The 27,074-nt window shown below is 44.1% G+C and overlaps 2 protein-coding genes across 7 annotated transcripts in view; one reads left to right on the top strand and one right to left on the bottom strand.

Moving 5' to 3' along the window:
• The window catches only part of CEP55 (centrosomal protein 55), a 51,776-nt gene that overhangs the window by 13,749 nt on the left and 10,953 nt on the right, over positions 1-27,074 (bottom strand). Inside the window, exons 1-4 of one of the 6 annotated variants that reach the window (XM_083149361.1) lie at positions 22,795-22,949; positions 11,998-12,162; positions 3,129-3,155; positions 2,922-3,044 (exon numbers count right to left, since the gene is read on the bottom strand). In XM_083149361.1, the coding sequence (XP_083005487.1) occupies positions 2,922-3,044; positions 3,129-3,155; positions 11,998-12,162; positions 22,795-22,806 (327 nt within the window). In that variant the 5' untranslated portion in view covers positions 22,807-22,949. Of the gene's footprint in view, positions 1-2,921; positions 3,156-11,997; positions 12,163-22,657; positions 22,774-22,794; positions 22,950-27,074 lie in introns of those variants that run through there. The other 5 variants (XM_083149362.1, XM_083149358.1, XM_083149360.1 and 2 more) reach the window with 5 other exon arrangements.
• LOC146009215 (uncharacterized) lies at positions 17,633-25,841 on the top strand. Its single transcript, XM_083149356.1, has 2 exons — positions 17,633-17,743; positions 23,138-25,841. The coding sequence occupies exon 2, from the start codon at positions 23,445-23,447 to the stop codon at positions 25,221-25,223; it is 1,779 nt and encodes a 592-aa protein (XP_083005482.1). The 5' UTR covers positions 17,633-17,743; positions 23,138-23,444; the 3' UTR covers positions 25,224-25,841.

Genomic DNA, 27,074 nt, shown 5'->3' with positions numbered 1-27,074 from the left:
ATCACATCACATGTGTACTCAGCAGACAGCACATACATGGCAGCATTGTGGAGGCACAGAGTGATGGGAGGAGTCTAATATACCACCACCAATCACATCACATGTGTAGTCAGCAGACAGCACATACATGGCAGAATTGTGGAGGCACACAATGATGGGAGGAGTCTAAAATAACAGACAATCCAATAGATATTTCAGATTCTTTGAATCACTGACTGAGATTATGAAAGTCATCAGCCTGATGGTCAGCAACATGGAGTCGTTACCCCATGCTGAGAAGGTCGGGACCCACAGTTTGAGAACCGCTGGTGTAGACTAACCCTCTTGAAAACAGAAAGGACATGCACAATGGACAGCATTCTTGTTAGCATTATTAAAATGTTTTTTTTTTTAAAGTACATTTTTAGCACAGAGATTCTACAAGCCCCATGAGAATGTCAGCTCAATACATGGGGCGAATGGTGTCGGCTCTAATTTTGTCCCCATATGACCACAATACACAAAGGAACTTATTCTGGTCCGTTTGCAGGCCTGCGTATGTCCGCACGGGCCCGATTTTGCATTGCGCATTTCTGCGCATGTGCTTGGTGTGTGTGTGTCCATGGCGACCAAACACCCATGCTTGCAAACGGAGGGCGCAGGGGGTGGGCTAGCCCATCAGCATATCTGAAGACCCAGCATTTCTTGGGCGTTCCCATGAGGAAGCTGGGCGTTGCCGATGGAGCAGTGACAAACATGCGAGGGGGCGGGCAGCTGACATCACCGGATCCGCTCAGAGCAACCTTACATATGCGCGTACCAGTGGCTCCAAGTGGTATGCGAATGGATGTTTATGTAAAACATCCATTCGCATCCAGCGTGAGCGTATGCACCGTGCGAATAGTGGGCCGGGGTACCATCAATCGCAAGCCGGGATCCTGGTCACTTGCAAGGCTGCGAATTTGCATCCAAGAGAATGAACCGGAATACCCCCAAAGTCCTCGCGTTCTACCGCATGAGATCATGTGATTAAAATACAGTCTGTAATGACCACTTTGCTCTACACACTGTGGAACCTAAAGGTGGGAACAAACTATCGGATATGTCCCGGGGCCGTCAGTGATGTCAGCAGTGGTTTCCCTTGAAATACCGGGCAAACGATATAGTGGATACACACTGAACATTATCGCTCAGTGATGTCATCCTGTCCCCGCTCCGTACCTACAGTAGATATAGTAAAAGATGGGCTGCATGTACAGACCATGGTTGATGGTCCGATATTGAGCGTATACACTGGATGATATCACAAACCATATCTCAAAAGGCAAAAGTGAGTGATATTGTTTGTTACATCCCTGAGTGTACAAAACCTTAAGATTTTACCCTTTGGAGTGCCACTTACTACCACTATCTGAGCTAGAACACCCCAATACAGTGGGCAGGACATAGCAGGTTACCGCACCATCTTTCAGCCCCTTGTGACCAACCGCATGTTTTAGCTGCATTCTTTTTAGGTTAATAAGACATCTTTAGTGTCCATACGTTCAGCTACTAATTACTCTGAACACTGCTATGTCCATTTATAGTTTATTTTTATACACATGGAGACAAAGATATATTCCTGGGCTCAGCAACCTGTAACACTCCACCTGCTGAATAAATAAGTAATTACCAAGGACCAATTGAATGATACAAGAGTGCTAATTAATAGTCTATCATTAATATTACTAGGGCAAGCCAAATATACAAAATTTTACATAAAATATACATAATTATTCACTTATGATGCATTTATTATGCATACATAAGATGGACACGAGTCCCAGAATATTAAAATGACGTCTTCGATAAATATCACTCAGGTAATTAGAGACCTTATATTATTTCAAATTAGTGGGAGTCCTCCAATAGAAGTTAGTTCATAGTTCCCATAAGTGTATAATGTTTTTGTTTAGATTTTTTTCATAATAAACTGCTTTGTTTATATATTTGGCTTGCTTGAATAAATATTACTATGTATTTAACGCGATTTGTATCATATAATTGGTAGAATTGGACCGGTACAATGCAATTACTTGCCTTTCTTTACTATAAAGCATAAATGAGCATTGTATGGAATGGATACTGAGCTGGGGAGAAGGTGCTGAAGATCTCCTTCCGCGTGGAGGGGAGAATTCACATAAGATCTTCCTTGAACTGCCGGGTAGCTTCCCAGGAGGCAGGACTGCATACGATACACCATATAATGCACTGTAATCCACGAAAAATTCCTAGTGTGCGCAAGCATACATGGCCAATAAAGTTGATTCTATTCTACTGCACAGCTCGGTAAATATGTTCCCCATGTCCGTGTCCCTTATTAGAATGCGTCTTGTGCATTTCTGTACCTGTGATGTATATCCGTACTGCCATTGTTATTTGTTCCTTGTACTGATAACCCTTTGTATTATAGTATGTGCATTGTTATTTTTAATGTCTGCAAAGCGCCTTGAGTCCTGTTGGAGAAAGTGCGCTATATAAATAAAACTTACTATATACGATCATTTTGCATACAATGTATCATATGCAATCCCAGCCAAGCATGCCTTAGGCCACCCAATCTGACAACTCCATAGTGCAGCCCATCCAATCTCCGGCTCCACTGCGCACATCGGATTGGATGTCAAACACACGACCAACACTTTTCGGATGATTTATCGGCCCAATACGCCGAAATCAAATGAAAAGGGCCAATACAACTTAGTTTGAGGTTTACACAGATCAAGAATGACACAGAGATTAACATCTTCAAATAATCTCTATTTCTGCATTTTGCCAGACACTGGCTGGGTACAAGGATCACGAGTGCTGCTTATTCAGCACAGGATGACTACCTGCACCCATCAATGTACTGAAAGTAATGACAGAAGAGTAGTGGTCCCAGGGGCAGCAGCTGGCACTACCTGGACATTGGGTTGTATTCTGGTCGTAGAGTCAACTTTGTGACCTAGAACATCTGGCAGCTGTTCCCGAATATCTTTGGACATTTCCTCCAGTTTTCTGGCTGACTTGTCTACGGCTAGAGCCTGGGAATTATTTTTAGCATTTAGCGCATCTGTACAATTCTGTATAACTTCGCCTTGTCTGGTCAGATCCTGGCTATTTCTCACCTTCTGTGTCTCCAAGTCAAGAATGGTCTGCATAAAAGAAACAATCCATTAGGATCATTACAGGAGAAACAATTTGTATTTGCCTATTCGGGGACACTGGGTACACATTAGGTTATGGCCGTGCTGGCAGTTTAAATGTAAACAGTCATCCAAAGCTCCTCCTTTCTAGAATCCCTGCCTGTTGGCAGCACTTTATTTCATTTGAAGCTCACCAGACTTTGGAGACTCTCCTTCGGTTCTCCACATTGAGCTTTAGTTTGGTTATCTTCTTTGTGACAAAGGGCGGTATTCAATGAGGCTGATTCGCCAGGTTTTTATGGCGATTTTGTGCTGTAAGGCGAATTTCTGACTAAAACGGTGAATCACCCTATTCAATGACCAGATGGCGAATACATTTCAAGTTTTTTTTCGCCATGATTCACCGAGTAGCAATCGCTATCTTTTTATGGTGAAGTGGAAGGAGAACTTTTAAAATAAAGTGTTTTGTTTTTTTACAATTGGTGTCCAAAAATCTGGAATTTTATTCTGAGAAGGGGCATGCTATTTTTATTCATGTGCTGTAAGCACATGAATATATATTTAATTTAAAAAAAATATATATATATTTTTTTTGTTTTACACAGACCAGCCAGCAGGGGGCCGGAGCCGAGCCGCTCATTAGATATTCATATATTCACTTCACCCGATCATTACATAAGCATGATCGGGTGTAGTAAATATACCCGGTCCCCTGCTGGCACCCCCGGGGGGCAGCCTTTGCTGCCTGGCACCCGGGGAGCCCACCTCCCCCCCACATACGCTCTAGGGCAGGCAGAGAGGCTTCCATCTCCCTGCCTGCCACCGTCCTTAGGCTCCCTGCGGCGTCCGCCGCAGGAGCTCAAATTCGCCAGTCAGGGGCAGCGAGCCCCTGACTCGTTGAACCCCTGGCTCCGGAACGCAGCGAGCAGTGGCGAATGTGCAGCGAATCCTAAGCAGGATTCGCTGCACGTCGCCGGTATTCACATTGAATACCGCCCATTGTTATGCGCGGTCAGCTTTTGCTCCCATTAGGTGAATAAACGCACCTCCATACATCCTCCATTGTGCAGCAGGCACTCTTATATAAGGGGAAGAGTCAGTATTACAATACTCTGAATATCCCACTACAACTTCTATAGGGCGTTTGGCGCAGTCTGCTTCTATGTGCAGTCACACGATAGGCGTCATTCCTTGACTCTGAACTGTTCTTCGTTCCCTACATTCAATCTGTCTCAAAATCATGTTAAGTAAGCATCTTAAAAAAAAAAAAAATATTATTTTAATACCTACCGGTAAATCCTTTTCTCAAAGTTGTTATGGGATACAGGGAAGTCGTTCTTAACGATGGGGAAAAGAGCATATCCGAAGGAGACAGGCACATTTAAAACTTTATACTGGGTGTACTGGCTCCTCCCCTCTGCTCCCCTCCATTTAGCCAGTTAAGGGAACTGTGCCGAAGGAGAAGAACAATATGAGAGGAATATGTGTAATATTTACCGTGGTGAGATTCATCCAGCACACCCAACATACATTCAACGTACATAGACCACATTAGCGACCACAGAACCTGGGAAGTCTAAGGGCCTAAAAACATGTCAAACATGACAACTTTTTTGAACTGTGTTCCAACTGGAACAATTTATAAGAATTATCACCTCAGTGACAATCTACACTTGTGAACCGCTAAGGTACACTATGTAACAGTAAGTCACCTTGGTAACCTACACCATTATGTCCGCAAGGAACAAAAAGGGCAACAGAAGGACCCAGTATTGGTCCACATCTCACAAAGTAAGTAAGGCAAACCTCCGCACAGAGGCGGGCGTCCTGTATCCCATAAGAACTTCGAGAAAAGGATTTACCGGTAGGTATTAAAATCCTATTTTCTCTATCAATCTTATGGGATACAGGGAAGTCGTTCTTAACGATGGGGATATACCAAAGACATCAGAACGGGCGGGATTGTGCGGAACTTATTGCCGCAGCACCGCTTGCCCAAACTGAGTATCTTCAGTGGCCAGAGCGTCAAATTTGTAAAACTTGACAAAGGTGTGTTGGCCTGACCATGTGGCAGCTCTACACAATTGTAAGGCCGATACTCCTCGGGCTGCCGCCCAGGAAGTCCCCACTGAACGAGTTGAGTGGGCTTTCACCCCAGCAGGCATAGGAAGCTTTGCTACCACATAAGCCTGTTTAATGGTTGCACAGATCCATCGTGCAATAGACTGCTTAGAAGCAGGACGCCCGATCTTATGGGCATCGTAAAGGACAAAAAGTCCATTAGTCTTGCGAATTCTCGCTGTTCTCCTGATGTAGACACGGAGAATCCTTACCACATCCAAAGATGTTGGCACCTCAGAATGAGGCCCACTAGCAGGAACCACAATTGGCTGGTTCACATGGAACGCAGACTCCACTTTAGGCAGAAACCGCGGATTAGTGCGCAATTCTGCCCTGTCTTCATAGAAGATCAAATATGGGCTCTTGCAAGTTAATGCCCCTAGCTCAAAGAGCCTCCTAGCCGAAGCTAGAGCTAGTAAGACCACCGTCTTCCATGTTAGATATTTCGAATCAATTTCCTCCAATGGCTCAAACCAGGAGGATTTTAGGAACGTCAGAACGACATCCAAGTCCCAGGGTGGAGTAGGGGCCACAAAAGGAGGCTGTATATGCAATACTCCTTGCAGAAATGTCTGCTCCTCAGGTATATTAGCCAGCTTCTTTTGAAAAAAGACAGATAGTGCAGATACCTGCACCTTTAAGGAGCCTAAACGTAGGCCCAGGTCCAGACCTGATTGAAGAAATCTAAGAAACCTTTCAAGTTTAAACTCCGAAGGAGTAAACTTTTCCTGCTCACACCAACCCACATATCTTTTCCAGATATGGTGGTAATGTGCAGCCGTTACCGGTTTTCTTGCACTTGTCATAGTTCTGATGACTGAAGTGTGAAATCCTTTCTGTGTCAGGATCTGCCGCTCAACTTCCAGGCCGTCAAACGCAGCTGTTCCAAGGCCTTGCATGAGCAGGTCTCTTTGCAGAGGTAGGCGCCACGAGTCCCTTTGCAGACTTAGAAGCTCTGGGTACCACGCTCTTCGTGGCCAGTCCGGAGCCACAAGAATCACCTCGGCTCCATCTCTTCTTATCTTCCTTAGCACCCGAGCCACTAGGGGAATCGGTGGGAAGACATACACCAGGCTGTTGAACGTCCACGGTATGGAGAGGGCGTCCACTCCTTCTGCCTGAGGGTCTCTTGCCCTGGAGAAGTACCTGGATACTTTCCAATTGTGTCTTGATGCCATCAAGTCTATTAGTGGGGTGCCCCACCGAGCCACCAGAGAACTGAATACCTGGTGGTGTAGACTCCATTCCCCGGGATGGAGCTCGTGGCGACTGAGGAAGTCTTCTTCCCAGTTGTCCACCCCGGGTATGAATATGGCAGAAAGAGCCTGACAGTGACTCTCTGCCCAGGACAGGATCTTTGTTGCTTCCCGCATGCAGGGTCTGCTTTTGGTCCCGCCCTGCCTGTTAAGAAACGCCACAGTAGTGGCATTGTCTGATTGGTTGCGGACCGCCTGTCCGCTGAGGAGAGGGGCCGCCTTCAGAAGTGCATAATACACAGCACGTAACTCCAAGTTGTTGATGTGGAGGCGTGTTTCCCATAGGGTCCATTTGCCCTGAAAGGACTGACCCATGGTCACTGCACCCCAACCCAGGAGGCTCGCATCCGTGGTGACTAAGACCCAATCCTGGATGCCAATCCGCCGCCCTGCTTGTAGGTTGGGCGTGTGGAGCCACCACTGTAGTGACAGTCTGGTCCGAGATGACAACACAATCCGCCAATGCATCTGGCGGTGTGAACCGGACCACTTGCTCAGGATGTCGAGCTGGAAAGTCCTGCTGTGAAACCTCCCAAATTGGAGAGCCTCGAAGGAGGCTACCATCTTTCCTAACAGGATAATGCACTGGTGCACCGTCACCTGGGGGGGTTTCAACAAGTCTGTGACCAGCTGTTGAATGTCTACAATTTTGTCCTGTGGCAGGGACACTCTCATGAGAGCCATGTCCAGCACCATCCCCAGGAACTGTAGTCTCTGTGAAGGGATCAGAGATGACTTTGCTAAGTTCAGGAGCCAACCATGACCCGACAGGGTCTGTATGGTAACTTGTAAGGCTGCCTGCAATTCCTCTGGCGACCGCGCCTTTACCAGCAGGTCGTCCAAGTATGGTATCACACAAATACCTTGTTTCCTTAAAACCACCATCATCTCCGCCATCCCCTTGGTGAATATGCGCGGGGCTGAGGACAGGCCGAACGGCAGTGCGCAGAACTGATAGTGATCGTTCAGTAGCGCAAACCTCAGGTATTTCTGATGAGGGGCCCATATTGGAATGTGAAGGTAGGGGTCCTTCACGTCCAAGGACGCCAAGAACTCCCCCTCCTCCAGTGCCGCTATCACGGCCCACAAGGACTCCATCTTGAACTTGGTTACCGTCAAGAAGGGATTCAGGGATTTTAAATTCAGAATCGGGCGCACTGACCCGTCCGGTTTTGGGACTACAAATAAATTTGAGTAATAACCCTGCCCCCTCTCTCTAGGGGAGGGACCGGGGTTATCACCCTGGCCTGTACCAGCTTTTGGATTGCTTGCTGCTTACACCACTTTGTCCTCTGGGGAACCTCTGAGGTGGCTGTACTGCAAACTCCAGCTTGTAGCCGTGCGTAATAAGAGCCTGTACCCAAGCATTGAGGCACGAGGCTTCCCAAACATGGCCGAAGAACGCCAGTCTGGCTCCCACCTCTGCTGGAGCTATTGGTGGAGCCCCACCGTCATGCTGCGGGTTTACCTGCAGCTGCCCCGGATGGCCGCTCTGAGGTGGCCGAAGCAGAAGGCTTCCTGAATTTACCCCGGGAGCCTCTGGCAGCATTTGAACCACCCCTGGCTTTAGGGCGGAATTTACTTGTCCGAAAGGACTGCTGGGAGTGAGACTGAAAAGGACGCTTGGGCGCCTGTGGGGGTTGATGGCAGGAATGTGGACTTCCCTGCCGTGGCTTTAGAGATTAACTCATCTAAATCACTCCCAAACAACCTGCCGCCTGTGAAGGGGAGGTTTTCTACACTCCGTTTGGAGTCAGCGTCAGCTACCCACTGCCGCAGCCAGAGGGATCTGCGCCCTGACACCGCCATAGCTGAGTTACGGTCGTTAATCGCTCCTAACTCCTTCTGCGCTTCACACAGAACTTTAGCTGTGTCCTGAATATGGTGCAATTTTTCAGACACCTGCACTACAGTCATGTCACCCAGAAGACCTTCCTGGATCTGGGAGGCCCACGTGTATATAGACTTAGCCATATAACAACTTGCTAAGACAGGACGCTGCAACGCGCCACTAGCAGTAAAAATGGACTTAAGGGTGTTTTCAACCTTTCTGTCCGTGGCGTCTTTCAGTAAAGACGACCCTGGTACTGGAAGCACCATCTTTTTTTGCTAAGCGAGACACAGAAGAATCAAAAGGGAACGTGGCTCTAAATTTCTTAGCCACTTTAAACCTCATTTCTGGGTTTTTCCATGCTGACTTGAAAGTACTTTCCAGGTCAGACTGCTCAGGGAAAACCACCTGTTGCTTTTTCTGAGTAGCAAAGAAAGCATCCCCTTCAGAGGATTCAGCTAAGGGAAGGTCCAACACCTCCCTGATTGCCATAATTAATGGCTCTGTGCCCCGCAGCAGTGACTGTGAAGCATCAGGCTCCTCATCACCTGCGTCTGCATCTCCCACATCATCATCATCAGCCCCATCATCAGGGGTTTGAGAGGGGGCACTTCTCTTACGAGTATCCCCAGGGGTAGGAGTGATTATATCAACTCTGGCAGAAAGGATAGCAAGCTCCCTCTGCACCCTCTGGGTCTGTGCTGCTGTAGCAGTTAACTGTGTAGTTACAGTTTTAAGCATGGCTTTCATCCCTGCTGCCCAGGCAGGCTCTTGTGAGCTGTCCTGTGTGCTACTCTGCTGCCCAGTAAGTTGTGGGGGGACCCCACTGCTTTGTGGGGACATACATGGCCCACAAGTAACCTGTGATGAAGATGCTGGCACAAACTTATCACTGCACACCAAACATGTAAGTTTCCTCACCATTGTGACAAACAAACAGTCTCCCCTCACACACAGCGCACACACAGTGGATATGCAGTGTGATTTATCCAGATAATTACTATGTGTAGTTACTATATGATTTTGTGTAGCTTAACAAGCTAGTGGGGTGGTGTACAGAGGATAATGGAGGGGACCAATACACCAAACAACCTTAGCTCTCCGATTTTAAGAGCTGGTAAACAGTACAGTAATGTTAACAGTACTTTACAGTGTATGCAGGCAAGTGTACAAGTACACAAGCGCTGAAAACCTGAAGCTGTCTCTGCAAGCAGATTCCCTCTGTTCCACACCGCTGAGGAGTGTCTGGAGCAGTATAATGGCGTTTCCAGCAGCCAGGGAAGAAGCAGGAAGCAGGTTTTGGCGCCCTCACAGAGCTTGGTCCCACTCTGGGTAAGCTCCGCCCAGCGTAATGGCGCCGGAGCTTAGCTGCGTTTTATACTGAGACTGACATTGGGGAATGTCCAAACCTCTTTGGTAACTGCCCTGGACAATACAGGAGGCAGTACCCTGTCCCAGTGTAGGCAGGGGGTTGCGCGGTCCCTGTGCAGGGCACCGCCGATACCGCCGCCGCCATCTTGCCGCACAGTAACCCGGGGACCCCACGGCGGGGGACCCCGGGGTAATACTCACCACTGACGTCTTCACAGACTGGACTAGGGGTGTGCGGCATGCCAGGGGTGTGCGCGCTGCAGCACAATGCCCGTGGTAACAACACCCACTCAGGACGGTGGTCCTGTGGCAGGGACAGCTCGGTACCTTGAAGTGGCCAGCAGCTGAACCCTTCCCCTAGTCTCCCACGATGCAGGACTGCTGTTAAGTCCAAAACAGCAGCCCCAAAATAATAAAGAAATTAAACAGATAAAACTCTCTGGAGCTCTTCCTGATGCGTGCTTCTCCTGTGGCACAGTTCTCAAACTGGCTAGAGGGAGGGGAGGAGCCAGTACACCCAGTATAAAGTTTTAAATGTGCCTGTCTCCTTCGGATATGCTCTATTCCCCATTGTTAAGAACGACTTCCCTGTATCCCATAAGAATGATAGAGAAAACTACTTTTAAATCACACGTACAACCATTAAAATACACCAACATACATCTCTACACCTGCCTCTCAAACAGACGTTTGATTCCCAAGATCTACATCTCTCATCCACACTTATTCGCTTCATAACACGACTGCAGGCTTTCCTTCTGGCTGCACCCATTCTGTGGAATGCCTCCCACACGCAATAAGTCTCTGCTCTAGTCTCACCTGAAAACTCCCCTCTTCAGGACGCTGATCGAATTCTGGAACCGCCCACATAACCTTGATAGACCATCTGATCCAATAACTTCCCCACTGTACAGCCCAAACACATCCTCACATATTTTCACTTCATTTACGTCCCGAGGCCAACATTGCTGTGTGACTATCATACATCCCACCAAGTACCTTTGCAATCTGGTGGGCCATTATGCAATAGAAAGCACATATCCTTGTGTAGCAATGCCTATTTCCTAGAACGTGCAAGCTTGCAGGCAGGGCCCTCTTACCTCTATGACTGTTATTACCTAGTTGTTTATTACTGCTTCCAATTGTAAAGTGCAACAGAATTTGCTGCACTATATCAGTAACGCATAACAAATAAATCCTTATAGCAATATGATCTTTTGATATGGAAGGTTGATCAGACTTTACAAAAAAAAAAAAAAAGGGTAATTGTAATGAAGTTAGATATTTAATAATCATTCTTTGCACCAAATGGCCATGGTTTAGAATGGTTCTGTAGGCTCCACTCTTCATTCCAAAAGCTGATGATCAGTGGTCCTGGCTGAAGCAACACCCAAATTTCACAATTTAGATTGTTGATACAGTATATAGTGTTCCTGTTAGGATGCGGGGTGGGCAGGGGTTACACGTGAAATCTATTCCACTAAAGAGGGCAGGGCACATTTTACCCTGAAAAAGCATATCGTGAACACTAGTAAATACCCCTCCTTCCTATACCATAATACTGTGTCTCCTACTCACTTTATGTTGAGCTCGTTTCTTAGTTTCCTATAAGAAGATTTTTCCCTACTCAGGACTGTACCCTGTGCCAGATGTAGATGTGGTTGGAGGTGTAATCACTGCTGCTTACATGGAAGCAGCGGTGATGCAGTTATGTTAATGCAGCAGGAGGTGTCTGATATAGATGACTACCACTTGCATTAGTGATTCATGCCGCATTCCAGGACTTTGCACCGGAACCCCCTGCAACACCACTGGCCGCTCTGTCACCCAATGGCAAGCCAGCCAATGCATTTCCTACAAAGAGTCCGGGAAATTTTAAAATTGCAATGGAGATCCTGGCACCAGAACTTCGCCAAACCAGATGATACGCTCAATCAGTGACAGTCTGCAGTCATAGCGCGTCCATCCACACAGCAGGGTCCAGTGTATGAGCAAAGTACAGAACAGAGGTACTTTCTCCAACCACATCCAAATCAGACCACAAGCAGCTCCAGACCATATGGGTTACAGACGTGTCATTGATATTCATCATGTCGACAAGAAATATGTGCCAACACTATGAGGTCAATATGTGTGCTACAAAGCTTAAGTGCTGGAAGAAATAATTAGGTTGACAATTGTACCGATAACGTTCCCGAAACTGAAAAAAAAACATTTCTGGCATTTACTATGACTAACAGGGAGCGCCGTCGCATATCACAGCTTATATTACCGCCAGCAATCTGTTCCTTTCCGCCTCGGGCATTTTTGATTTGGATGATTCCTCCATTTTCTTTTTCAAGACTGCATTTTCTTTCTTGAGTTTTTCCAATTCATTGTCTGATTTCGGGATGACAGATCGTACACCGAGCTTGTTCTTGGAGTTCATGTTTTCTTTCTAAAAGAAAGAGTACAGACACTAGGAAGAGAGCAACTTAATACACATTTCTCAGCAGGAAACATGTAACAATACGAAAACCAGTGCATTTGGTTCCAGCTATATATAACAGCCATAAACACAGAAAACTCCTCAAAACGACAGATGTACGTAGTAAACATGATTACGCTTAAAAGCTGAGAACGGCGCTTCTACTAGGGAACCATCACATTATTTAAGAAGAATAAAGAAAAAATTGCCCAAAGGGCAAATCGGGCGCAAAAATTAATTAATAATATATGTTCAAATAATAATTGATGCACAGCTTAAAATAAATGCTGCTCCCAGTAAAAGGACAAAGTCCTTCTTAGCGAGAACAAAAATTATAACAAAGAAAGAGAGCGCACTGTGTTGATCAATTGTAAATTTTTACTGAACAATTAGAAATACATTTAATATAATATAAAAAAATTTATATGTAAAATTAAAATATAAATGAATAAACAGACAATATATTTAAAATATATGCATGAAGCACTATGAATTCATTAAAAAACCTTCCGACTGTGATCTGCCAGATTTGTTACTTTATGCCTTGAGTTGAAACAGTTCTCATGGAATCAATAAAGTTCCTTTTAATGAATTGAACTGGAATAGTGTCGATAGCTATCGGTGGGGGAATGCTCCTTATTTGTAGTGAAAAAAAATGCAAGAAAAAGAGATGTATGACATGCGAACATATAAAAGAACCCAATACCTCCTTTCAATCAACAAATTCAGGCTCCTCTTTTATCATTAAAAGTCACATTGATTGCCAAACGAACTATGTGATCTATTTAATAACATGTATCTGTGGATCACAATATGTGGGACGCACTATTCGCACAATGAACACTAGATTCCTCGAACATAGAAGAAATGTGTTGAAAGGTTTTTTAAAACATTCCTTATCAAAACATGTAAGAAATAAACATAATGGTGACCATCGAGTACTGAAAATACAGGGCATTGAACATATAGAAGAAACATCCAGGGGAGGCGACCGTTATGAACGTCTCTGTGCCCGCGAGGCATATTGGATATTCTCATTGGGGACCCTATTTCCAATGGGTCTCAATGACAATATAGAACTAAATAATATTTAAATAAAAAGTTCTGTTCTTTTCCACCCTCTTCTTTGAATAGTATCTTAAATCGATACACTACTAAATTTTTGTCCCTGCTCTTCCTCTTCTCTCTCTCCCCCCCCCCTTTTTGTGTTAATTTTCCGTTAATAAATCAAAAACTCAGGAACTAAAAAATTGTTTTATCACTAAACAATAATCACTAAAAACATGTATATAAATATGTGAAAACAAGAATAGGAATTAATGTTATATGATAGATAATGTATGTTTTCCATAAGATTGCTATATTGGTGACCTCAGGTCGATGATATGGGTTTCGCCTCTCTCTCTCTTTTTTCTTTCTTTTTTGCTGTATTTCTCTCTGGTTGTATTTTCTTCTATAATTAAATACCAATCGTGTTATTATGAAGAAAAGAGATAAAGATATATAAAAATGCAAAAATATAAAGGTACAAAGGTATATATAAAAATGATGAGATATATATTTATATGCTAGCAGGCATCGACAATTTTTCTTCTCAAATTTATTTATTACTATTATTTTTTGTTATTGGTTATTATATATATATATATATATATATATATATTTTTTTTTATTTATCATTTTTTTATTTATCATTTTTTTATTATTGTGACCGCTATTATTTATTTATTTATTTATTTATTTCTGATGTCCACAATTGTATTGCATATGCTAATTTAGATATGATATAGAGCTACTTGATAATGACTTATCTCCATAATTTCCACTATAATGTATAAACAAGCCATCTAATAAAACATTTTGAGGTGGCCCGCTCATCTTATACAAGGTCCTTTTTCTTTTAAAAGTAAGAAAATAAATTGAATTAAAATTATTGTTTGACTCTGGTCCCAAAGCGGGATTAGAACCCTCCTCGATTGAGCTATGCCGCTCATAGTCGAGTGTGCACCCTGCAGTGCTATGACAGCTGCAGACTCCAACCATGCATATTTAAATAAATCCATACCCTCTCTCTCTCCTTTAGAATAAATGTAGAAACGAAAAACGTTTGATGATGCCATTTGAAAGATAGTTTTTTATCTGATTATTTATGTTTATTATATATGTTTCTCACATGCATAAAGAACTTTTTTAGTTTAAGTATTTATTGTGTATAAATTACAAACTCACAGCTTGCTATGAAGCAATAAGGTTTCCGACTTGTGATTCGTCAAAACAACTTACAGGTGCATGAGATTGCTGCCCTCCAATGATTGGATGGGCCACCTTTTTATACCTGGGTTGATCACCTACAGACCATCTTCTGATGAAACCGTCAGCAATAGAAGGACGGAGAAACGCGTCAAGACTCTGCTTAAATTCCGATCGTGATCCTTTTCCAGATTGCCTGAATTGACCTCCTTTTGTGCTACATATTGCTGGACTGCTCCCACCAACAAGCTTAAGGCTCTCCTCTCCGGTGTCCCCTGCACAGGTGTATCAAGACGCTCATTACATCTGACCGTCCGGACGTATCCTCCTCTCCAACCGTGTCAGCTCCCGGCGCTGGCTCCCTGCACATCGGGGCCGCGTCGGCTTATTCCCTGCACAGGTGCGCAGAGACGTTTTCTACATCTGACCGTCCGGACGCTGACTCAGTCTTCAGCCTGTCAGCTCCCGTCGCTGGCTCCCTTTCCATCGGGGCCGTGTCGGTTGTTAGCAGACCCGCTGAGTTCCACCTTAGGCACCTGCTCCCGGTACCGGCTCCCTCACCATCGGAGCAACACCGGTAGTAGCGGGAGTCCATCGGGATCTCATTCTACCATCTCACCTACCTGCAGGAGATACCTGGTAATATAACTTTTACCCTTTTTCACTACAAATAAGGAGCATTCCCCCACCGATAGCTATCGACACTATTCCAGTTCAATTCATTAAAAGGAACTTTATTGATTCCATGAGAACTGTTTCAACTCAAGGCATAAAGTAACAAATCTGGCAGATCACAGTCGGAAGGTTTTTTAATGAATTCATAGTGCTTCATGCATATATTTTAAATATATTGTCTGTTTAATTATATTTTAATTTTACATATAAATTTTTTTATATTATATTAAATGTATTTCTAATTGTTCAGTAAAAATTTACAATTGATCAACACAGTGCGCTCTCTTTCTTTGTTATAACATTATTTAAGAAGAAGGGTCTGAAATCACAGTAATAAATACATCCTTAGATTGTAATATAATAAAGTAGCAATCGCTAAGCGAGATGTGGCCAGCATCACGGCGGGCAGAAGACAGGAAATGGAGCCTAGAAAGGATCAGTATGCTGACAGCGGAATACCGACAGCTGGAATCCCGGTTGGTGAGTATTCGCACAGGCTAGCGTACAGCCACGGATTGGGGAGGGGGTGTAGAGATCAGTTCAGAATTAGGAGGCCGGGTACGCCGGTTAGGCACTAGCAAGGAAAGTTAAGGTCAGGCTGCTGGGCAGAGGTCTGGAGCGTTATGGTTAGGCTGTTGCAAGGGAGGGGTAGGGTTCAATCCCTCATGGAGCCCAACTAATGTGACTAAAGTGGAGCATCCATCAGACCAACTTTCCTCCGACCATCCAACTGAACGATATTGTTATTGTTCCAATAAGCCGTTTACTCCCAAGCAGCTGCTCTAACTAGTTGGGAAGATAGAACAGGTTTTATTTTCTCCAAATAGCAGTTCAGGTGTAGATTAAAGTTCCCCCCAACTGACCGATATGTAGGCGGACACTGATCTGCAGGGTCCACCTACTTCCTTCCTGTCAGAGGCTGCGGACAGCAGGAGAGGATCAGTGCTGCTGAATAGCACCTACAGCAGCACCGTCTTCAATATATCCTGCACAGTAACCCCCACTTGGGATGTGCAGTCACCTGAGCTACCATAATTAACAACTAATGTATGGTTATTCAGTTGATAGTTAGCAGCATGAGTGATCTTGGGGTCCGCGACTATACCCATCTTTAGACTAACTCACTTTGTTCGTGGCACCCATAATTAGTGTATGTGAGCAATAACCCCACTAAAACTGTGTATGAAACATAAGTGACACCACTGGTTGTTAGTGATACCCGCCCTGTACCCATATCTGCACCCTGTTCAAATCTACTTACTATTCGCTGCATCTCGATTACGGGTCCGCGGGCAATACTTACATCTGAAATTCTGTGTCTAATGGGGCCTAAACATGTAGCGATTTTGGGTAATTTCCTAAGCAATCCGTGTGTAGGGGCGATAGCGATATGTGTCCCAGAGCGGAGCTTTTACCCATCTAGATTTATACAGCATGCAGCATAAACCTAGTCAGATCGATCATGTTCTCAACGGAGAACACTGGCCCTGACAGATCACGCAGCACTGTGTCCGGAGTGATCTGCATTTCTAATATCGCTGGCACACATTGCTCAGTGTGTAGGCCCCATAACACAAGCGATATTACTGATCATTAGCAGCACCCGCAATTACAGGGACCCAGATTAGTATCCACATCTAGACTGTGCATAGTATACTCCCTGCCGTTCATTAACGGCACCTGCTACTAGTGTGCCAGCGACCGCCTGACACATGCAGAAGTTGTTTTATTTTAAATATTGGAACCATGCCGGAGTAAGCAGGACCTGTCCCCCTACTTCTGTCACATGACAAGTTGGAGAGAAGTTGGTTGTTTTGAGGAAAAGGTTTGCAGATTGGCTGGTCTTATGAAAAAGTTGGTTAGGTGTGTGGGCTTTGGTTGGACAGAGAAGTTATGCTGGCCATACAACAGAAGTAGGTGGACAGGTTCTCCTACTCCGGCATGTCTTGAATATTTAAAAAACTAAGACATTGACACACACATACAAAAGACACATGATGGACAGACAGAAGCTGACAGATTGACAATAACATGCTGACACACGGGTGCTGACAGACTTTGACACACTGGGGGGAGTGCTGCTAGCGCTGATGATGAGTGGGGGCTGATTCCATTGATGATGGGGCACTAATAACGGTTAGATTGTGAAGGGGTGAAAGTGCATGGGGTGCTGCAAATTGGATTGAGGAAGAAGTTTACGGGTGCTTGAAGGGTTAATCAGCCATCTTGTTTTCATTGAAGGGTTAATCAGCCATCTTGTTTCTCTATGTCTGTCCCTGCTGATTTCAAGGTGGTTATATCCTGGCTCTTTTCCAGTACTCGCTGCTATCATACTTTGTTACTTTCCTTAGACACTGTACATTCTGTGCTTTCTCATAACCAACGAATACTACACAAGGCGATGTATAAGCCACCCCACAAAGACACTGCTATTTCCCTACCTCTGCACCAAATATTAACCAATCATGTAATTGAACCAGCGTCGTTTGTTGTGTATAAATATGTTGTTTTCGTCATCATTAAATCAGAGTTCAACCTTGTATCTGTGGTCATCGTTACTGGTCATATCATATGAGGTTACACTCTCACGGAGCTCTAAGGGGTCTTCACACTGAGGTCAAATAAGGTAATTAATAGATTAGACAATCGATACATCGGCGTATGATCGATTCTCTTCAAGTGGGGGCTCGTCCGGGATGCGAGGTCCATTCCTACACAGATGTCATAAAGATTTTACAGTCTGCCTGAATCTGTTGTGAGGTTACGGACATACTCGATCCTGAACCTGTGACACCATGCCTGGGGTATGTTGAATGTCTTATATAGAAGTTAGAGTCTTCTATTGTGAGGTTACGGACATACTCGATCCTGAACCTGTGACACCATGCCTGGGGTATGTTGAATGTCTTATATAGAAGTTAGAGTCTTCTATCATAGAAGTTAAAGTCTTCTATTTTTGTGCACATAACCTGATCTAGGATCAGATGCCGTACTTGGAGTACGAAGGAGACCTGGGGTCTTTAGTCTAAATAGTACCTCACTTTGAACGCCCATTCTTTATTGGCCAATTGTCTTTATTGTATTGTCTTAAAGTATAAGTTTTTCTTTCATTCAATATCCCTGTGTGATTAGTGAGTATACACACTCGTGATATCTGTATTTCCTTGTAAACCGTGCGGCTGGTAAGTTCACGCACAATAACTTCACCATTTGTCTAATCTGACTACTGTATGCCAACAGACTTGCGGACTTTATGCTCTCCTTCTCGGAGTAACGCAACGTGAGGCTTCACATACAGTTCTCAGCAACAAAACCACTGGACTCTATCCACTGTCACGTAGACAGTCTGTGGTTTCCACTAACAAAATCATTATACATTTAAAAATTTTATGAGATGTCTAAAGTGAATACATAATTCTAAAAGTGAACAGACAAAGACTAACTCTCGCAGATTGCTGCTATAGGTTATACCTGCCTTTCTGTGACAGTGCCCCTAGTCTGTAAACTTTGAATTTTTCACGCTCTCATATTATAGTCATATATGTCACATCCTAGAACACCACAAATAGGAACTTGTTTAGATTGCCAGTGTAGTATAGTACTCTGGTACCATAACCCTGAAAGAGACGATTATTGGCCAAAGTTAATATCTGCCAATAGTGAACTCATAAGATTCAAATCTACACTTACATCTCTGCCTAGCGGCACTGTTGCGGAAGCAGTCCTTGTTTTAGGCTGTCATCTGCGCACTGACGTTAGTCAGAAATATTGATACACAATCATACCCCGACATGGGTGGAAATAATAGTAAGAATAAAACAGTCTATCCACCCCCATTACCTAGTGAAATATGTAAGGAGTATGTTGCCCACAAATTATTACCTTGTTAATCCATGAGGTGGACAATATAATAGATGGGACTGGAATCAAGTCCCCAGTATTAATACCCCGATCCCTGCAATATAGTAAACAGCTGCAGATTATCCCCTTAACAAAGCACAGGAGATAACTGACATGTGGAATGAAATCACCGTACACCAGTTCAGCTTTGAAAGATCTATTTTCTATTGAGCTCTCAGGGTGTACGGCGGATTCCTGCTAGGCTTCTGTGTCTTTGCTGGAAGAGGGGGGTTTGAGGGGGAAGCTGCAGTATTGGTCTCTCTCTCCCTAACACTGAACATCGCTGCCTATTGCAGTTTCATGTAAATAGAAACCTACAGTCACTGAATTTTGGAAGAAATTTAAAAGATGCTGGACTGAGGAAACGGGACTATTTCTTGAAATATTCCCTTTACTCATTTCCACCTTTACCAATAACCTACACCCCTCCATTTCCACGCCAGTCAAACAGAATGTCTCTACCTGGACATCTGACAAACTCACTGAATTTAGTGAGCACTTATATGAAAAAGAATCTGCTGGATGTTTTGATATGAAGAAGACTGTCGTCACTTCTACTCACAACTTCCAAAATAATAACAGAGGCCCACCAAATAGACCAAATAGGGGGATCCCACAAAATAACCAGAAAAGACCATATAGACCCCCTCAGGGTCCAACACCCCGTGCGCCTCCATACAACAGAGATTACAACAATACTGGTGCAGTACCAAGACAAACAACTTGTTTCAACTGTGGCCGGAATACACACTGGGCTAGGGACTGTCCACTCCCTCCCCAGAAACCACAACAACCTTACACTCCCAGACCCCAACAGGGACCATACAGACCACACTCAACATCAGTTCAAGACCATGTACGTTTCAGAGTGGACTGGTCTGACCCTGCACATTGACGGGGCCCGGAGGAGGGTATCCCATCTTTTGCACAGTTCACTACTCATTGGGAAGATTCACCCCTCATCACATTATATGTTGATGATAAAAAAAACTGTCCTTTCTAGTAGACAGTGGGGCAACAACCAGTGTTTTGTGTTCTCTTAACTATGATGGTGAACTGCAAAAGACTACTCCTTCAATGGGAATCAACGGGATACCCACTGACACATACCTGACTGACCCAGTTATCATACGCTCTGACAAGGGAAAACACTTAGGGATACACCAATTCAGGATCATCCCAGAATGTCCTGTTAACTTACTGGGCCGTGACTTGTTTAGTAAATTCCACATCTCCATCTCACCCTCTCCACAAGGGAGTGGGCTCCAAGTCACCTCCCCACACTTTGTGTCACTACAAAATACTCTGGACAACTCACTTGATCAAATTGATGATAGAATTTGGGCCATTGGCCCTTATGACACTGGCTTCATACCCTGTACACCATACAAAGCCAAGCTCAAACCAGATACACAACCCGTGTTTTGCAGACAATATTCACTCTCACCAGAAAAGATTGAAGGTCTTAGACCTATGATACATGACTTCCTCGAACAAGGCATACTCAGGTACATTGTCTCACCTTACTCGACACCTATCAACCCTGTTGCTAAGGCCGTTGGCTCTGTTAGATTCGTACAAGACTTGAGAAAAGTAAATGATCTCATTGTTCCTATTGCACCCATAGTACCTGACATCAATTCACTCATCTCAGCAATCCCTGCAAACGCAACCCACTTTAATGTCATAGATTTAAAAAACGCGTTTTTCAAGTATTCCTATTGACACAGAGACCCAATTACTCTTTGCTTTTTCATTTAAAGGTAAACAATTAATGTGGTGTCGTTTACCCCAAGGCTATATTGACTCTCCCGTGGTCTATAGCATAGTCCTCCAAGCCACATTGGCTCCATGGCACCCCCCCCATAGTTCTGTCCTGCTACAGTATGCAGATGATCTGCTTCTCTGTAGTGTCACCGAGGAGACCAGCCGGTTAGATGGAATCTCATTGTTAAACTGGTTAGCAGAATGTGGACACAAAGTGTCAAGAGCAAAATTGCAATGGTGTAAAATGCATGTCAATTACCTGGGTTTTGTACTCTCTGAGGGGGAAAGGAAAATCAGTCCACAACGCATACAGTCTGTATTGGGCCTGGTCACCCCAACTACCCAGAAGGATATGTTGTCTTTCTTGGGTATGGTAAGTTACTGCAGACAGTGGATCTCTGATTGTTCCTACTATGATAATATCTTGAGACAATGCACACTCAAAGACAAACCCAAGGTTATACAATGGTCAGATGAAATGTATTCTGCATTTAAAAAATTGAAAGAAATGTTAGTACAGAGTCCCGCGCTTGGTCTCCCGGACTATATGTTATCATTTCACTTGTTTGCAAGGGACACATGTACAACTATGGCGGGTGTACTGACCCAACTTCATGGAGGCAAAATGCGCCCAGTCGCATTCTTCTCAAAGGTAATGCCTGTCACTGTGCAAGGAATGCCAGCTTGTCTTCGAGCACTGGCTGCCTGTGCAATGGTTGTTGAGATGTCCACATCACTTACATTAGGACATCCTACTGTGTTACATACCACACATAATGTCCTCTCCATCCTCAAAGGTCTACACACACAACACATGTCTGCCCAAAGACTCAGTGGCTATGAAGTACTCCTACTAGGGAACCCTTCTCTCACTGTAAAATACGCAACAAACACAGAAGGACCTGTCCCTGTACTAAACGCACTTTTAGGTCGTAAAGGACCTGACGACGAGGCGCCGCCTCAACATGACTGTACTCTGACAATTGACTCAGAAACTTCACCCAGACAAGACATGTCGACTGTGCCTATCCCCGATGCCGACATAATATTTGTTGACGGCTCCTGCAGCCGTCCCAATGACAACACGTACCAGGCAGGATATGCAGTGGTTAAACTTCCAAACACCACCCTTGAAGCAAAGACAGTCCCCTTACAGTCAGCATAAGCTGCAGAACTCATTGCACTCACTCGAGCTTGTCACATTTACAAAGACAAACCTGTCACAATTTACACAGACTCCAAATACGCTTACGGAGTTGTTCATGATCATGGTATGATCTGGCAACGCCGAGGCTTCACTGGCGCTGATGGGAAAGGCATATCACATGCGCAACTCATCACAGATCTCTTACACGCAATTACGTTACCATCTCAAATTGCCATCCTTCATTGTAAAGCACACACTGGAGGAAAGGATGATATCAGCAAAGGCAACGCTCTTGCTGATACCGCTGCTAAACGTGCTGCCACTATAGCAACATATAACCTCACTCTTGCTGTCATCTCGCCTCCTTCGTTAGATGATACATACCTACTGACAGAATTACAGGCTGCTGCCTCTAATTCAGATCTATCAGATTGGACATATCCAATACTGCAGAAGAATCCACGGACTGGATTAATCTGCAAAGAGGGGAAACCATGTATACCCCAAACCAGTGCATCATTGTTCATAGCACACTACCACGGAGTAGGACACCATAATATAGTAACAACTACTTTACTCCTCTCCAATGATTTCTACATTACTAATGCAAAAGATCTCATTAAACAATACATCAGTAGATGTATAATATGTCTCAGAAACAACCCAAATAACCCAGACAAAGCAAGACACCAGCACCTAGAATACCCAACCACCCCATTCACTCACCTGCAAATAGACTTTACACACATTAACAATGCAGGCAAACAGGAATACGCCCTCGTCATTGTCGACATGTTCTCACGATGGCCTGAGGCTTATCCCACTAAATCAGAAGATGCAAAAACAGTAGCCCGCATACTCACGCGAGAGATCATTCCGCGCTGAGGATGCCCGTTTCAAATTAATAGTGATAAAGGTTCAGCCTTCACAGCCAAAGTCACAGCAGAACTAGTCAAAGCACTGCAAATAGAATGGAAGTTTCACATTCCATATCACCCACAGAGAATGACTCCACAAAAGACTCTAGGTTACTCCCCCTTTGAAGTACTGATGGGCAGACCTTTTCCCACGCCCTGGGCAAAGAAACCACTAGTTACAACTGAGGGAGATCTAGACGTAATAAGAGAAGAGTACATTAGATCCCTAATAGAGAAACTTAATGAGTTAGAACAAAATGTTATCTTTAAGAATCCTTCTCATCCACAGATACCCACTCACCCATTCAGGGTTGGAGACAAGGTCGTAGTGAAAGTGTTGCCGAGAAACAAGCACCCCGGAGATTTCACCTACGGTCCAGAAACAGAAGTGGTCGCGGTTACCAGGACGGCTGTCCTCACCGACGAAGGACCAACGTGGATCCATGCATCCAGAGTAAAGAAAATTCCACCTCCACCACACGTCAACACAGAGGTCGACACCGATCCCGAGACTGACACAGACGGGACGAGAGAGGTAATAACGGGAGCCAGTGGCTCTGACCTCCAACTTGGAGAAGACCTGCCGGCTGGAGGTGATGAGGAATCAGGGGTACAACATTCTGAAGCCGAGGACGACGCTACAGGATATGACTCCCCCCACCTTAGCCCTAGTGATTTTATTCGGGCTTGTTCTTTATAACTGTTTTGCTGAAGTTGATATTACTCGGAATGATGGACGTTTTACCTTCTGGTATAATTCTTCTAGTACAACTGTTGCTACTTTCATATTTTCTTATTGTGATATTGTATCTTGTTCAAACAATCAAGGCGGGAATCGAGAAGAACCACCGCTGCCCTGGCTGTGTAACATCCAACACACACCACACGCTGTAAGTCACGTATATATCTGTGTCACTAGTACTTACTGGGGAGATTCTTGCAACTCATGGGGGGCTGTTGGGTGGAACACTAGAGCAGATACCACTGCCTTTGATATCAGCCAAGACTGGGGATATTACCCCGATGTTGGCATCCATAAATGGTCCAATGGTCGATCCTTACTAGCCCGTATGTCCCTACGAAAAAAGGGCACCTGCAATGGCCAATTTATCATTAACTTAGAAAACCCGGCCCCCGGTGATGCCGGACTATATGTCTTGGGTAAATATCAATCAGGGGAAAACGGGGGCCCAAGAGGAAAATTCCATTTAAAGGACATGTACGATAACCCAGAATACACCGCCCTCAAAGCCACTGTAAAACCTAAAACACCATCATCATTCCTTAAACCACATGTCACTACTTTTAATGATATGTTAGCCATTGATAATCCCACGTATGAAGATACCATGTCTATGGAAACAGGTTTCTCTGATGTAAACTATTGGTTAGAATGGATGAAATATAATGCACGTAAAGTTAATCAAACTGATTGTTATGTGTGTGGAAAATCCAGACCCCACTTGGGTACGGTGCCCATACACATACCTTCAGACCAAGATAAATGTTTCTTTAGCCTGTATACTGATATTATTGTAGAAGAAACCAAATGTGAACAATGGAAGAAAGAATATCCCATAATGGTAAAGAATACCAATCCTGGTAGTACCATAACCATTTATCCTGGTAATTATACATGTTATTACTCAAACAGCACTGCACAAAACACTGTAGATCTGAAATTGTTTCCTGATGGGTATTGTGCTGAACGAAGACATATCAGTATACCCACCATGAAAAAATCATTAGGAGACATTTATTTTATTTGTGGAGACATGAGACTCAGGACAAAGCTGGATAATCCTTGGAAAGGAGAGTGTGCCCTGGCAAAGATCATTATGCCCATACACATTCTCCCAGCCGATTTGCCTGAGCCTCCTCCCACAGATAAACCTAACACAAACTCCAGAAACAAAAGAGAAGCTCCAAAGGAAAGCTTCGATCCACACATATACATAGACACTATTGGTGTTCCCCGGGGAGTTCCTAAAGAATTTAAGGCTCGTGATGAGGTCGCTGCCGGCTTCGAGTCCCTGTTTCCCCAGGTAACCATCAATAAAAATGTGAACTGGATAAATTACATATATTATAATCAACAGCGCTTCGTTAATGATACTAGGGACGCTTTGAAAGGTATTGCTGAACAGTTGGAAGCTACATCACAAATGACATTTCAGAATCGTATGGCTTTAGATATGATGCTTGCCGAGAAAGGAGGAACCTGTGTGTACATAGGTAAGATTGATGGATGCTGTACTTATATCCCAGACAACACAGGTCCTAATGGAAAAACTACCCTAGCTATTAAACATCTAGAAAATTTATCCATCGAACTCAAGAAGAACTCAGGTATCACGGACCCCTGGAGTAGCTGATTTGGATGGTTAAATGATTGGAAACACGCACTAACACAAATAGGCATGTTTATTCTCATTATAATTATTGTACTTATGATAGTAGGATATTGTGTCTTTCCCATATGTAAGAAGATTGGTTCCAAGTACCTGGATAATGTAACACCTGCTATGTACACTGATCTCGCCAAAAGCCTTCCCTCACCAGAAGATTATAGTGAATATGTTAAAATCCATCGTACCAAACAAGATGCCATCTACAAGAATCAAATTGTCTAAAAAGGACATTGATTCTAAGAGGGGATTGAAGGGTTAATCAGCCATCTTGTTTTCATTGAAGGGTTAATCAGCCATCTTGTTTCTCTATGTCTGTCCCTGCTGATTTCAAGGTGGTTATATCCTGGCTCTTTTCCAGTACTCGCTGCTATCATACTTTGTTACTTTCCTTAGACACTGTACATTCTGTGCTTTCTCATAACCAACGAATACTACACAAGGCGATGTATAAGCCACCCCACAAAGACACTGCTATTTCCCTACCTCTGCACCAAATATTAACCAATCATGTAATTGAACCAGCGTCGTTTGTTGTGTATAAATATGTTGTTTTCGTCATCATTAAATCAGAGTTCAACCTTGTATCTGTGGTCATCGTTACTGGTCATATCATATGAGGTTACACTCTCACGGAGCTCTAAGGGGTCTTCACACTGAGGTCAAATAAGGTAATTAATAGATTAGACAATCGATACATCGGCGTATGATCGATTCTCTTCAGTGCTACAATTGCTGGGGGTGGGGTCCAGCAATTTTGATTACAGGGTTGGAGGGGTGCGGTGACCCAGGCTGCCCCTTCTGTTGACAAGCAGCTCCCTGGAGGCTGTGACAGTGAAGTAGGCCGACACTGTTGGCTAGTGTTCACCAACTAACAGTTCAGTTGGGCAGTTTTTCAGCACCTGGGAGAAAATGGCTGGTAATGGTTTGCTCTGACACACTGGACCGATTATTTTTCAACTAGTTGGCAATGGACTTGTATATATCTAAGATGAAGGTAGGTTATATGACATTAGCAGGGTATATGTGAAATGATATTGTATAAAGTGAGATGGTAGAGTGTGAATATACTTTATATACAGTTTATCACCTCCCTTATATGTGTATACATACGCTCACACTGCTATCATTTCACTTATACCTGTATAAATCGACACTAGTCGGCTATTAACCCTTTGTGCGCCAACATCTGAGAGAGGCTAAAAATAGCAGTATCGCTCACATTTGTTATATAAATGTAAAAAAAAAAAAAAAGGGATTATATTTACTAAATATAAGGTAAACACTGTAGTAGGGTCTCATGTGCAGATGATGTCATAATCAGTATGACATCACACACACTAACCACAGGATGTTTTGAGCTGTTGCCATGGAATCCTTACTTCTCAGTACGAGTTGTTGGAAAGTGGATGCATTCCCTTTTTCAGAAAGATTAAAGATATAAAGAATATATTACAATGTCTGGTTGGGACGAGGAGCTTCCTCCTAATGTGATTCGCGTGAAAGAGGCCTGCGCTAAGAATCAGTTGATCAGCTGGACACGTGATCCTGTGAGACCAGCGAGGGTAACAACAGATGTGGGAGAGGAGCTTCCTCCCAATGTGATTCTAGTGAAAGAGGCCAGTGCTAAGAATCAGTTTATCAGCTGGACACGTGATCCTGTGAGACCAGCGAGGGTAACACCAGATTTAGGAGAGGAGCTTCCTCCCAATGTCATCTCATTGAAAGAGGCCGTGGATAAAGTACCATTTGCCAAGTGGATACATTACCACTCATGGATCCCACCAATAGAAACACCTGATGTGGAGACCATTCCTG

Source organism: Crinia signifera, chromosome 6 (assembly GCF_055691185.1).
Source record: "Crinia signifera chromosome 6, ASM5569118v1, whole genome shotgun sequence".
NCBI classification, from domain to species: Eukaryota; Metazoa; Chordata; class Amphibia; order Anura; family Myobatrachidae; genus Crinia; species Crinia signifera.
Note: the sequence above shows the minus strand (reverse complement) of the source record. Positions and strands in the feature narration are given on the sequence as shown.